The sequence below is a fragment of the Phacochoerus africanus genome, chromosome 3, assembly GCF_016906955.1.
Source record: "Phacochoerus africanus isolate WHEZ1 chromosome 3, ROS_Pafr_v1, whole genome shotgun sequence".
NCBI lineage: Eukaryota > Metazoa > Chordata > Mammalia > Artiodactyla > Suidae > Phacochoerus > Phacochoerus africanus.
The window spans coordinates 197,052,289-197,067,650 of NC_062546.1; the positions used below are offsets into that span (position 1 = coordinate 197,052,289).

Here is a 15,362-nt window from a genome sequence, read left to right on the forward strand (position 1 = left end):
TTGAGGGTGAGATATAAATGTAAATAACAATAGCACACTATAATCAAGATTCTGAAAGCTTGGAAAGTGTGAGGATGGAGATTACTTTTACTGTGGGAGTCTTCATGAAGGAGCTCTACTTTTTAAATAGAGTTAGAGCCTCTTGTGGCTCATTGGGTTAATGACCCGACATTGTCTCTGTGAGGATGCAGGTTCGACCCCCGGCCTCTCTCAGTGGGTTAAGGATCCAGCATTGCTGCAAGCTGTGGCATAGATTGCAGAGGTAGCCGTGGCTATGGTGTAGGCTGCAACTGCAGCTCCCCTTTGACCCCTGGCCAAGGAACTTCCATATGCCACAGGTGCGGCCTTTTAAAAAAGAAAAGTGGAGTTAGAGATGGCAGGATTTTGAACAAACAGAGAAGTAAGGGCATTCCCAAGGAGGGGAGGGATATTCAACTGGCATTGCTGTAGTTTCCCAAGAATTTCTTGAGGGAGGGGCACTGTAAGTAAGCTCTTGAAGGCATTTCCCATGTTTTTCACTTCCAGTCAATACACGTATCTGGAGTCTTACACAGAGCAGTATTAACCCGTGTTAGGAGCGTTGAGTTTTGTCACATTCAGTGTTGGGGCTCTTTTTCCTCAAGAGATGCTCTTTTTCTTCTTATGTGCCATCAACAGGTAACGTATATTCGTTGGATTGTAATAGACAAAATGACAACATGCATAGATTGGAACAGTTAAGTAAGAGAGCTGTGAGACTAAAGAGGAGAAAGTGTTTTTATGTTAGAAACATGGATTAAGGTGATCATTTTGCATTTACACAAATTTAACTTGCAACATTTAGGCAAGGAAAGGGGGAAAAAAAGAGCACAATGGACATGCTAATTATAAGAAATATATCAATTCTTCAGAATAAAAACTTAGTATTACTAAGTTTTAAAAAGTACGTATGTGTTCAGGTATAGATACTCTAGTATAATGAAGTTCTAGCTTCAGCACTTATTAATATTTTGCTAGCCTTCTTTCATCTGCCCCCCGCCTCCACACACACCTTACTCTTAGGGAGGAGCGGTACTGGAGAATTTTGAAGCAAATTCCAAATCACCCGTACTTCAGAATATATGTCTCATTGATAAGGATATTTTTTATGTGTCTTCTATATAATAATACCTAATAAAATTAGTGGTAATTTCTTAATCGTCATGCCCAGTGTATGGTTTTCCTGACTTGCCTGTATCGTTTGTATAGTTGGTTTATTTATTTAAGTCAGGTTCCAGAGGAGATACGTACATTTGACTGTGTCTAGTGAGCCTCTTTTATTATTTAACATTCACCATTGCCTTTCCTGCCCCCTCTGCTTATTGCTACTTGATTTGTTGCAGAAACCCAATATTTGTCTTGTGTCCCTTGTTCTGGGTTTGACCTGGTGCTTCCTTGTGATATTGTTTAACTTGTTCTTCCATCCTCTGTTTCCTGTAGAGCGATAGATCTAGAAACTTGATTAAATTCAGGTTTTTTTAAGTGGGAGATGGGAGGTCAAATATTTTTTATAGATAGAGCTTTCTACTTCCTGCTGCATCCTATCATGAGACACGCTGATGCCCAATTTTCCTATTTTTAGTGATAGATCAGGGTTCCAAGTTATCAGCTCCAGGGCACTGTGAAGTTCCCCATCAACCTTTCATGTCAAACCGTTGAAAGTCCTTGCTCTTCCATTTTACCAACCAGCTTTATGGTATTTGAATGAATTAGTCAATATTTTTGAGTCTTAGTATACTCATCTATAGAGCAGGAAAACAAGGCACAACAACTTAGGAATGAACATCAGAAGAGTCTACTCTTTGCTTGAGTAAAAGAAAGAGTTTTGTTCATTGTATAAATATTCTACGAGGATGTTCCAGACCAGACACTGTTCTAGTTTCTACATATACAGCAATGAATGAGTGTAACCCTCACAGCCCTTCTCCTGGGACATTGATGTTTATCTTCTCCCCTCTATTAATGGTGATAAGTACCGGAAGAGCGGTGCAGCAGGGTAAGGCGAAGAGATTGGGGGAAAGCTGCTGTTTGGGAAATACTGGTCAGGGACGGTTCTGTGAGTAAAGTGAGGGAGAGAGCCGAGGTGAGCTAAGAGCTCTCCAGGAACAGTGTGGGGAATGCTTAGACCTGGCCCAGGAAGGTGGAGTGTGGCTGAAGCCTAGAGTGTAAGAGATGGGGACAGAGACAAGTAAATCACAAAGATTCTTGTAGGAGTTTGTTAGGAGTGTGGATTTTATTTCGAGCAAAATGAGAGGTCTGCGGAGGAGGGATTAAACAGAGAATTGATGGGGCTTTTGTAAATCATGAAGTGTGGTATCAGAGGAGACATCGTACATCATTTAAAGTCCTGCTGCTGTAGTTCCCGTTGTGGCGCAGAGGAAGCAAATCTGACTAGTAACTATGAGGTTGTGGCTTCAATCCCTGGCCTCGCTTAGGGGTTTGAGGAGCTGAGCCATGAGCTGTGGTGTAGGTTGCAGACGCAGCTCAGATCCTGCATTGCTATGGCTGTGGTATAGGCTGGCAGCTGTAGCTCCGATTTGACCCCTAGCCTAGGAACCTCCATATGCTGCGGGTGTGGCCCTAAAAAGCAAAATAAATAAATAAATAAAGTACTGCTACTATTACCACCATGCAACCATATGATTTATCATCTAGACTATAGAAAATCATCAGTTTGACTCCTGCAGAGTATCCAGGGTTGAACATTCATTGGTCCCTGAAAGTCCAGTCAAAATATATTAAATTGCAAAGCACACTTCAGAGTCTTAGAAACTCTTGAACACTTACTTTTGGTTTTGACAGTCAATGATGAGTTATATATTTGGTAGCTTTGGTAATTAACCAAAGGTTCAGCTGCTTCTTAAAGCTACTCATTGTTTTAATGGAGCTAAGTCACTTGCATCTTATTTGCAGCTTAGAAGGGCCAATATCCCCTTCTTCCAAAAATTGAATTAAAACTTTTAGATGCAGATTTTAAAAGGATAAGATCACTCATTTTGTACAATCTGTGTGGATTTTTTTTTTTTTAAAAACCTTTTTGGCTCTGGAAATAGTAGTCATGAATCAGATTTTAGAAGGGGAAAAAACCCCACATAACTATCCTCTACTACTGTTTATTCCAGTTTTACCGTGTGTAGGTGCTGTGCTAAGCACTTGAAACACATGCAGTTCATGTTCCAAGTTGTGAGGTAGCTATTGTTTCTCCCATTTTAGAAATGAGGAAAAAGAGTTTAGAAAAAGTCTGAATTAGCTAAGCATGGTAAAGTCAGGATTTGAACCCAAGTTATCTCTAAAGCCCATGTAATTAACTATTGTGCCTTATATAATTGCCTTACTGTATGGCTCGTCTAGCACTCAACACAATATCTGGCATGACTCTCACAGCCAAATGGTCCTGGAAATATTAAATATGATGGATAAACTAAAAGTTTAAAAAAATTCTACCTAATTCTACCTAAACCATTCTACCTAATGGTTTTCTTTTTGTATACTCTTTCTGCTCCTTTTTTTTTTTTTTTAAATGGTGTCAAAGCATTCTTTTTTTTTAAAAAGGGGGAAAATGATTTGATATGAGAAGTACTTTAAATTGGTTTTGTATATTTTTCAAGCATAGTGTCTATAGAATGTGTTCAGTGGAACTATGTTTACGTGGTTTCGGTTAGAGCTGCAAACATAATAAAGTCTTTAAGTACTTACTTAAAAAATATCCGGTATGCTAAAGCTACTTAGTATTTATCTGAATCAAGTATCATTAACACTGAAGCAGGGAATTAGGTCTCAGAGCCAGCTGTCTCAAAGATGTATTCAGATGTGTACTGCATTTCACACTTTCCATGACTGCTTAATTAAGTACTTTAATAGTCCTTGCATGCAGCAGTCTTACTATTGTACGTGGGATTTTTTGTTTGCCGTTTTTGCACTTGACCATCAAGTTTATGAGTCAGATCTAACAACAGATATGTTAGCATAGAGTCCTATGAACTCAACTGTCTAGGAATGTGTTGTCATTCAGCAGCTTTTCATTATTGTCTCTAAACACAAACACCCACATCCATACATGCCAGAATATTGTCTTTTTGAGAGCCGACTCTCCTGGTGCCTTAAGTTTGAATGAATGTCCTAATTAATGGCTTATGGCCGACTTGATTACTTTTCAGTATTTGGCAATACATAGATGGCTAGAGTTAATTACAGCTTAGGGCTGTGTTGCACAGGCCAAAAGCAATCAGATTGCCCAAGAAGGGCAGCTTCTAGCAGTCCTCTCTAATAATTTTCCCCTCCTGGTTTCTCGATGGATGTTCTGTCTGTTCTCCAGCAGTTTCTTGGTATGGAGCTTCGTACTCTTAGGAGTTTAACCGAACAGCAGTGATTTGAAGTTTTTCTGCCTTATAAGATGGAAGTGACCATGTTTGCTATTACTGAGTCTCCATCTGTTTTGGAGAAAAGAGTAGACTCCCAGTGCAAAAGACCACAAATATGGAGCAAGTAATAACAAGAAAAATATGTATCAAACTGTCCCTATAAGCTTTGCAGTTGATTTTCACATTTTACCTTGAGTAGTCTGTTAATGTTTGAATTTTGCATCATAAGCAAAAGTATAACCTTTTTTTTTTTTTTTAAAGAGCTAAAAGTTTAATTCTCAGTGATGGATATAGATGCAGGAATAGATAGAAAGACTTAATTATTCTGACCACCTACCCCAAGGATATAGAAGCTAGCTGAGAGCTCTGCTTTTGTGAATAATGGCACTTGTTTGCGCGCGCACGCGCGCGCACACACACACACACACACACACACACACACACACCCGTCTCCTTTTAAAGTCATTTCAGTGGGTTGGTAAATGTCCCAATCATTGTGACAACAAGCATTTCCAGAACATCTCCTAGGGTTGATATTGGCTCCATTGACAGCCACTGTCCTATGGAGAATAGTGAGGGTCTGCATTTGGTATCTGCAGGAGAAGAGAGATTTAGAAAATAGAATTTGCTAAAATTGTGAATTGGTTATATGGAAGAGTTAACCAGTGGAAAGAGTCTGCCATGACAACCAGGTTTTGTGGTTGGGAACTGTGGATCCATTCCCTGTGAAGGGGAACTTAGAAAGATAAGCAGAACTAGGGGAGGAGGTTTGAGTTGCCCGAGGACATTTATAGGGTCCAGCAGTTGGAAATGTAGGCTGATTGGTTGGGGCTGGAGACAGGTTGTTGAAAACATGAATAGATGAGATCACTCAGAGAACACAGGGTAAGAAGACAGCCAAGATAGAAGCTTTAAGGTCGTCAACACTGAAATAAAGATGAGTCATTGAATTAAAGGTACAAAGAAAGGGTATTTGGAGAGACAGAAAAACAAATGCTTGAAAGCTAAAGGATGTACAATGCTGAATGTTCATGCAAATTCCTTTCATGTAGAATTAGCATCATAAATACTAATTTTGATATAAAAGTATGCTAAATTATTCTCCACTCCTGTTCCTCCCCCACCCCGAGTTTTCAGGTTAAATTCCCCCCCTAAGTCTTCTTTATCCTTGGGATTTAAGCAGACAGAACTGATAACCATTAGGAGCAGGCTTACCCTTGTTTGAGAAATGTAGGTATGAGTTTGCACAGGCCTCTTTTTGATGCTAACAGTGGCTGGTTTTCTCCCAATGGCATTAGATGCAGCCCAAGGAGTCCTACTACTAAAGTTTTTTATGAACTGATTTTTCTTTGAAGGGACAGGGGAAATTAGTATTTGAAAACTAAATGAGTTTTTCAGTTATACTCTACTCTGTATTTTTGTCCATTTCCTTCATGAACTCCAGTTATATCTAAAGCATAGTTTAGGCCAAACATCGTTTAAGAAAAAAAATGAGTTCCCGTCATGGCTCAGTGGAAACAAATCTGACTACTATCCATGAGGACATGGGTTCCATCTCTGGCCTTGCTCAGTGGGTTAAGGATCCGGCATTGCCATGAGCCGTGGTGTAGGTCACAGACACGGCTCAGATCCCGCGTTGCTGTGCCTCTGGTGTAGGCCGGCGGCTACAGCTCCAAATGGATCCCTAGCCTGGGAACCTCCATATGCTGCAGGTGTGGCTCTAAAAAGGCAAAAAAAGAAAAAACATCAGTTTTAGCTGTATGTTTATGTGCACACATGTGTTTGAAAAACACTGCTGTTCTGTTGGCTCTATATTATCCATCGATTTCTCTAAACTTAGTTGTTATGTTTATCAAAGTTATGCATGTGAAATTGAAGGAGGCAAATAGTTACAAAAAGGGCTTGTAAGAAAAAAATACCAGTCCCCTACACTTTGCTTGCTCCCCAGAGGTACCACCTCTTTTGATCAGTTGTTTGGAATTTTTCCCCCATCTTTAATGAACAAACTTATATGACACATCCATGACTTCACCATATTACTTGTAACATTTGCCCAGTAGCTGCCACTGATTCGTTATTATACTCATCGGAAAGTCAGTAACACAATAAATACTTAGTAGCTCTGTGCATATTAATCGAAGATATTTATTAAAACCTTTATCTCTTGAGTTCCCATTGTGGCTCAGCAGGTTAAGAACCTCACATAGTATCTGTGAGGATGCAAGTTTGATCCATGGTCTCGCTCAGCGGGTTAAAGATCTGGCATTGCCACAAGTTGTGGCATGGGTCAGAGCCCGCTTTGCTGTGGCTGTGGTGTAGGCCCAGCAGCTGCAGCTCCAGATTAGACTTCTAGTCTGGGAACTTCCATATGCCGCAGGTGCAGCCTTAGGGAAAACAAACAAACAAAAAACTGCTTTTATTTCTTCAAGCATTCCTCTTCTTAGCCTTTTAGCACTGTACTGTTCTTGGCACGTGTATTTTCTACCTTGGTCATTACTTAGGAGCCATTCATGAATTTTAAACTTTTCTGTGTTTTCAATTAATTGTTTAAAAAGTTGGATCACTGAGTGACATTAGTATAAGATATTTAAGCTTAATACAAAGCAAACTTAGACATAAGAAACAAATTCTAATGCAGAAGTTTTAGGCGGTATTATTTTCTTGTTTTTGATACCCCCTCCCAAATCCTAGACAGTTGTGTTAAATAAGAATTGATGACATAAATGAAAGAAATGAAAGGATTTGTTTAATGACTGCACTGAGACTTTTTCTTTCTTTCTTTTGGCAGCCCCATGGCATATGGAGTTCCCAGACCAGAGATCAGATCCAAGCCATAGTTGAGACCTCCACCACAGCTGTGGCAATGCTGGATCCTTAACCCCCTGGGCTGGGCCAAGAATTGAACCTGCATCCCAGTGCTCCAGAGGGCACTGCCGATCCTGTTGCACCACAGTGGGGACTTCTGCCCTTAGACTTTAAGAATTAACGTGATATAGTTTTTATTTATGTGTTTTATAATGAAGTTATTTAATTCTTTTTTGTTCTTTTCCTTAATAATCATACTTCACTGTATGTTTAAAACAATAGATCAAAAGAAAATTTAAAGTGTCTCTATGAGAGCCATAGGGAGGGAGGGCCGAGAGAAAATATAAGTGTGTTGGGAACAGCTTCGGCACTGGGGTTAGAATGGAGCCTGCTGAGGAGTGTCCAGTTCTTGTTTTGGGTACTTGTTCTGTTTCCTCAAAGTACAGTCTTACTAGTTTATATGTCCTGCAGAATCTTGCCTGCCTAGTGTATTAATTAAGAGGAACGATTGTGTCATGCTTCCCCTTTCCCCCAAGAAAGCATTTACATACGTGTTCCCTTTGGCAACTGTGCTCTTTCTGCTATCACCAGTATTTGGTGTGTGGTAGGTCTTTTTAAAAGCCCCTTTGCCCTGGAAAGTCACTTCTTCCACCATTGAGCCGGAGCTGAAAATATCTCTGTTGCACAGCACCCAACACTTCCTGCAAAATACCACTAAACTTTCCCCTCTCCACCCAGCACTGACTTGTAGCATCACTGCTCTTATTTATGGAGTACCAATAGGGAAGGGTGTCACGTGGAATTTATTGTGAGTGCGAATACACTGTATTTATGGAGACACAGTCTGCAGTGCCCCGTACCCTTCCTCAAAAGGATAAAACGAAAACAGGCTAATAAGCTCTTTGTCCAGCTTTTTGCTTCAGTTTCCTCACCTGTAGAGTAGAGCTGTCTGCTTACTGGAGATGAAGTGTGGTCATGAAGGAGACTGGATCAAGGCAGACCTGAGCTGGTTTTAGCCCTTGGAACCTTGAACCGGTTGCTTCACCTCCTGTGAATGGGAGGGGTCTCGTGGGGCACTGGGGAATTGTTTGAAGAGATCGCCTTAGGCGATGGGTTTCAGTGGCTTAGCAGGGGGCCTGGCAGTGCTAACCGCTCTCCATCATCCGCACCCTCATGTCCCCCTCAGATGGGTGGTGAGGCGAGCAGAGGATTAAAAAGGTGTTTTGAAAAATACAAAGGATTCTAAGATTCTAGGATGAATCTCTCGTTCCATTGCCCATGTGCTTGTGGGTTTCCTGGCACCGATGTTGAAAATCCTGTACAATAACTTTCTCCAAGACTGGTGTGCGGCTCGGATGAGGGTTTTCAGAGGGCGTCTTCTGTCGCCCTCCCCTGGTCTCACTCGCGCCTTGTGCTGTGTCCGCAGGTCAAGCAGGCAGCGCGCAGTGAGCGCCTGTCGCCGCCGCCGCCATGCCCTTCCCATTCGGCAAGTCTCACAAGTCTCCCGCCGACATCGTGAGGAACCTGAAGGAGAGCATGGCCGTGCTGGAGAAGCAAGACATCTCCGACAAAAAAGCCGAAAAGGTAGGCGTTCGGCTTCAGCGTGTGTGTTTCATTTTGCGCTTAGGAGCAAATGTAAGACACATTATGCGGTGGTTTCTAAAAACCATCAAGTCCCAATTTGGGTTTACTTGGGGCTTAAAATAGAGTCCCGGAGCCGCATTCGCCGCTGCTGAAACACCGCGCCTCCATCTAGTATGTTTTTAACTTTTTTCTCAGTTTTTCATTGGAGGCTTTGGACTGTTTTTAAATTTTGTTGGGTTTTTTTTTTTTTTTTCATTGTTGAAATGGCTTCTCTGATTTCCTGAAATCAGGGTTTGCCCTGCCAGTCCTCCTGAGGGAATACCTCTCCTGGTTTTCTTTTTTGTGTTCCTGTGTCCATGTCAATATCTTCTGCTACCCAGTCACCGTCGTCCAAACCTGACTTTCATCCCAGTCTGCCCCCCTCACCTCTAAAACATCATCTTTTAGTAAATAGTATGAACCCCTTCTTCCTAAGGGGTTTATGAATTGATCTTGACTTCTATTCCTATTTGCCGAAAATCCTCCTGAGCTTACCTCTGGCCTTAGTAGCCTCTTTGGTGCTCTTTCTGAGCCACCTACCCTGCTTTAAACCTTCAGTGCAGCCTTTTTAATTGGCACATGAGACCCTTTGTGACCTGGTCTGTGCTTCTCTAGGTGAATTTCAACCCCTTTCTTCCTAGTTCTATCATGCCCCAACCATCTCAGCTTGCCTTTGTTTGTTGAATGCAATTAAAGCAAATAATCAGCTTTACTGTCTTTGTCTCATTTTCCCCCTGTTCCGTTTTCCCCTCAGTCCCCATTCATCTTTCAGAACCACCCTGTTCATTTCTTTTTCCCACGTGGCTCTCCAGGGTACTCCCGCTCTCGGCTTTACGCTCACGTCCTGAAACACATCTGTACCGTTTGTTGGCCACCTCCTTTGCAAGTACTAGGACTGCTGCCATCTTCAACATGATTTTATTTGTGGTGTGTCTTTGTCTTCCTTACTAGACCTGAGCTTTTTGACCCATGTGTCATTTCTGGCCCACCTGTGCCCTCCACAGTGCCTGACTTCCATGTGCTGGATGCCTGATGATTCATTGGCTCAGTGTTTGACTAGAACAACATTTTCCACCTTATCTTTTATTTTAGGAGGTTGTTTTCTATTTTGAGTTGACAGTTTAATTAATTAAATTCCATCTACCATCTTTTTTTAAGTCTAAGATTCTGGTTTACCTGTATTAAAGGAAAAGCTCACACTCGTGAGATTGAGATTTGTCATTACAGGCTGTTAGTGTACCTTTCTGTCTCTGAAAGAAATCTACAATTAGTAAAATTTTCTGTATCTGACTTTACTTTAGATCTTCCATGGAAATTCTTTCATATCTATAGTGAGTGATGTAGATAAATGTTCATAATAGGATGATAAAACTAACTTCTTTTAAAGGTGTCTGACTTGACAGATGATAGCTGGATTTTCATATCTCTCTTTGCATTCAGCCTGCTGTTGTGTTATTTTGGTCAGAGTATATAAAGAAAATCTGGCCTTATGCAGATGTATAGTTGGAAAAGGGAAGAGTATTTTAATTGCCTTTCAGATAATTTCGAATATTTTTTGATGCCACACCAAAGTTCAACAGTTGATAGTTTTTTGGTTGTAATAGACTCAAGCCATATAAATGATCCTTTCATACTCTGCACTTGGTAAAGATCCTTTATCTAAGCATGACTGTTAACATGCACTGATCATTTGGAAAGTATTGGATCACTGACTTATACATAACTTCCAAATGTTAACACATTATTCAATATCAAAAATTCACATTTTAAAATACTACCACTGTGATCTCATGAGAAGAACATAAGTTCTGGAAAGTAATCAAACTTTTATTCATGTTGTATTCAAAATTCAAATTTGGCAACAAATACTCTTGATTGTTTTCCTTAAGATGACAGGTTTACTTTATTTTTGTGAAAATGCCTGTCAAATATACAAGCCTGAATAATTTGTCAGTTTTTCTTTGAAAGAAAAGTGATGTTCCATTAAAAAACAAACAAACAGCTTGTTCAGCTCACGGCTCAGACGTTATCATACAAGTGCTTTAACTTACGACTTCAGTAAAGGGCAGAAGGGGTTTTATGTGTGCTTTGCATTTATTATACCAAACGTTAAGAAGATGTGTATATACTCAAAGATCAAAATTTAATAAAATGAAATTTTTTTCCTGCTTCCTCATGACGTTCTTTTTTTTTTTTTTTGTCTTTTTGCCTTTTCTAGGGCTGCTCCTGCGGCATGTGGAGATTCCCAGGCTAGAGGTCTAATCGGAGCTGTAGCCACTGGCCTATGCCAGAGCCACAGCAATGTGGGATCCGAACTACATCTGCAACCTACACCACAGCTCACGGCAATGCCAGATCCTTAACCCACTGAGCAAAGCCAGGGATCGAACCCGAAACCTCACGGTTCCTAGTCGGATTCCCCACGTCGGGAACTCCTCATGATATTTTTAAGTGAAACAAACTGGCTTTCTTTTCTTTTTTTTCTTTTTTTGGTTGCACCCATGGCATGAAAAAGTTCCTGGGCCAGGGATCGAACTTGAACCACAGCAGTGACAACAAATCCTTAACCACTAGGCTATCAGGGAACTCTTGGCTTGCTTCTTTTTTCTTTTCTTTTCTTTTTTTTTAAAAACTGAATGCATGTTGATGGAGACTGCAATGATAGTACAATTTGTTGTCACTCTGGCTACTGGTCAGTACCATCAGTGCTACTGGTCAGTACCATCAGTGCAAATGGCAACAGTGGAAAAGGGGCAAATTGTGTGTTGACATTGATGTGAAAATGGTTTAGACCCCTTGAAAGGGTCACAAGAGACTTTTTTTCAGTAACATAGAGGTTGAGAATTCCTGCTATAAACCTAAGTAAGACGAGAAGGTATGCTATGAAGGTAAACAAAGCAAAGAGAAATAGTTGAATTTATGAAAAGTAAACTTTATTTCAAAGGAAGGAGACAACTTGGAAGCGCAATCCATGCAAATTACTTATGCTGAAATAGATCAGGGAGGAGACCCTGGACTTTCTGATGTCTCTTACCAAGACTCAGAAAGAAATAGCTCTAATCCACGTATGAAGAGGGAACTGAGACTTGAAAACAATGGAAAGATGGAAGATCTAACACTAAATCAAAACAAAAACAGCTTTGACATCATACTTTAGACTGAAAATTTGAAGGTAGGTAGTCCCATTAAAACCAGGCTGCTTGCCATGACTTCTTATTTGGCATTGTTCTGGAAATTTTATGCAGTGCATAAAGAAATGATTTAGAAATAGAAAATACAGCTATTTCAGATAAAGAGGTGAAATTTACAGTGTTGAAATACTCATATACCTTACAAAACCCAAGAGAATCAACGTGAAAATGAGTCACTAGGGCAGCTAAATACAAAATTCATAGCTTCCCTAAATACCAATCAAAACTTTCTAGAAATCGTAAATATTTTTTTCGACACACACACACACACACACACACACACACACACACACACACACACACGGCATGTGGAAGTTCCTAGGCCAAGGATCAGACCCGTGCCACAGTTGAAGCCTGCACTGCAGCTATGACAACACCAGATTCTTAACCCACTGCACTACCACAAAAGAACTTCCTAGAAATTGTATTTTTTTTTTAATATTTTATTTGCAGTGGCAACAACAAAAAATAAGGTGTCTGGGAACACTTTCATCAGGAAGTATGCAGAACTTAAATGAAGACAACCGTAAAACCTTACTCAGAGGTACAAAAGAATACTTGGTCCATGTTGCTGGATGGAGTATACTTAAGGTGACATTTCTTATCAAGTTAATTTTTAAGCTTAAAGCTGTTCCCTTCAAATCACAGCAAGATCTTTTTGTACCTTGACAAAAAACAATTCTGAAGTTCTGGAAGAATAAATAAAATAGCTACAAAGTTGTGCTAGTATTTAAGGAATATGAATTCTGCTTTGTTTTGAAGCTAAACACATATTTCATATATCCACTCACAGTCTTCAGTTGCAGTTAATGAAACTCCATCCATCTAGTTGTTCAGGCCAAAAATCTTGAGTCATCTCTGACTCCTTTCATACTTCCCAAATCCAATTCATGAGCAAATCCGTGTACTTGATTGGGGTGGGGATGTTAAAAAATCTAATAACCAGAATCTAATCACCACTTCTCCCCATTTTCCTGGTTACCACCCTGGTTTGAGCTACCATTATGTTTCCTCTGGATTATTGCAGTGTTCTTCTGACTGGTCTCCGTTGCCTCCCCACAGCCATAGTGATTCTTTCAAAACATAAGTCAAATAATATTTCCTTTAGAGTAAAAGTCAAAGTCCTTACAAGGGCTGAACTAAGTTTTACAGGTCAGATCCTGCCTAGAGCTGTTTTTGGAAGGCTCATGAGCTGAGGGTGGTTTTTACGTTTCTAAAGGGTTGGTTTAAAAAGCAAAGAATATGCAATCAAGACTTTATGTGGCTTATAAAGCTTAAAATATTTACTGTCTGGTGCTTTTACAGAAAAATAAATGCCCACCCTTGCGCTGGTCATTCAGGCCCATGACCTCAGTGGTCCCTTCCAGTACTCCCCTCATATTGGCTTCCTTTCCTCATGCCTTGAGGAGTAACACTCCTGCCTTAAGGCCTTTGCATTTGTTCCCTTTGCCTGGTAAGTTCTTCCCCCAACTCTGCTTGGCTTACTCCTTATCACCACCTTCAAGTCTTTGCTTAAAAACCGCTTTTTGCCCAACCCCTTACTTAAAATGCAGCCCTCCCCTGGCATTCTTGTTCCCCTTGATCTCCCTCTGTTTCCTGTGTATAACTTAACATCTTTCATATCTTTAGTCATGTTTAGTTAACTGTTCCTTCCAAAGACAGCTCAATAATTGTTTGTTATTGAAAATGGAATACAAAGTTAACATGAAACATTGTCACCTTATAACTCTTCTAAACTCTTAATTTCTGCTGAATAGGATAAAACATGTATTACTAAATGTTGTAACAATTTATATGTTGAGTTTATGACAACTCAGAAGGTATCACCGCAGGTATCTTCTGAATTTTATGATGGTGGTCAGGTAGCACATTCCCTTGTGGTGCTCCCACCCACAAAAATAGTGAGACAAATGACCCTTCCCAAGCGATCTACCCTGCTAGTCCTAGTATCTTCCGTATAGTTTTGTGTTCATAATGATCTTACCCTGGATTTCAGGATGCTCAGTTATACCCCAGAGATCTGATTGGTGGATCACTCTGAGCCCTTTGGCAGGGTTTTAGTGATCCGTTGCAACTGTGAACTTTTAATAACCTTTTTTGTCCTTTATTTAAATAAGGAGTCTCAAAGGGCTTTAATTAGCAGAATTCGTGAGTGACAAAAATTAGAGAAGGATAGGATCAGTAATCACATTAAATATAAATGTCTGAACACTATAATTAAAAGGCAGAGACTTTCAGGTTGGATGACAAAGTCTTAACTGGATGGAATTAGAGATTATCATATTAAGCAAAGTAAGGCAAAGACAAATATATGATATCACTTATATGCGTAATCTAAAAAATATTTTAAATGAATTTATTTACGAAACAAATAGACTCACACTGTAAACATATATATATATAAAACACTGTATCACTTTCTGTACACCTGAAACTAACACAGCATTGTAAATTAACTATACTTCAATTTTTTTTAAATGATGGGAAAAAAAAGTGGAAGAAAAAAGTCCTAACTATATGTGCCTATGAGAAAATGCACTTTAAAGGCAATGGCACAATTAGATTACAAGTAAAAGAATGGAGAAAGATATACTGTGTTAACACTTGTGTAAAGAAAGCTGGAGTGGCTTTATTAGTATCAGACAAAAACAGATTTCAGAGCAAAGAATATTATCAGGGAGGAAGTTATTTCACGGTAAAATAGGGCTCAGTTAATCTAGGGGACATAGCAATCCTAAATGTTTATGCACCTAGTAACAGCTTTAAAATAGAGCAAAATGAAACAAAACAAAAACTGATAAAACTAAAGATGAAACAGTAAAATCAACATTTATAATTGCAGATTTCAGTATCCCAATCTCCATGATTGATAGAAGAAGTAGGCAGAAATTCAGCAAGGGAAAGGCTAAATGTATGTAACATACACCTGTGACTGCAGTGGAATTAAATTAGACATCAGTAACAGAAACAGCCTTGGGAAAATTCCAAAATATTTGGAAACTAAATATCATACTTCTAAATAACTCATGAGATGTCGTTTATACAACTAAATGCATGTGTTAGAAAAAAAGGAGGGTCTCAACTTCTACCTTAAGAAAGTAGAAAAAGAAGAGCAAATTAAACACAAAGTAAGGGGAAAGGAAATAAATAAAAATGAAAACAGAAATTAGTTAAATAAAAACCAGGGACTACAAAGTCAAAACTGGTTCTTTGATAAGATGAGTAAAATTGATAAATTCTAGCTAAGACCGATGAGGATAAAAAACATTATCAGTATCTGGAATGAGAGGGTTGACATCACTACAGATTCTACAGATAGATATTAAAAGAGTAGTAAGGGAATTTTGTGAACAACTTTATGCTA

The 15,362-nt window shown here is 39.5% G+C and overlaps 1 protein-coding gene across 1 annotated transcript in view; it reads left to right on the forward strand.

Moving 5' to 3' along the window:
* CAB39 (calcium binding protein 39) overlaps positions 1 to 15,362 on the forward strand; it is a 90,750-nt gene that overhangs the window by 29,714 nt on the left and 45,674 nt on the right. Inside the window, exon 2 of the mRNA XM_047773740.1 lies at positions 8,611 to 8,768. Coding sequence (XP_047629696.1) covers positions 8,655 to 8,768 — 114 coding nt within the window. The 5' untranslated portion in view covers positions 8,611 to 8,654. The remainder of the gene's footprint in view (positions 1 to 8,610; positions 8,769 to 15,362) is intronic.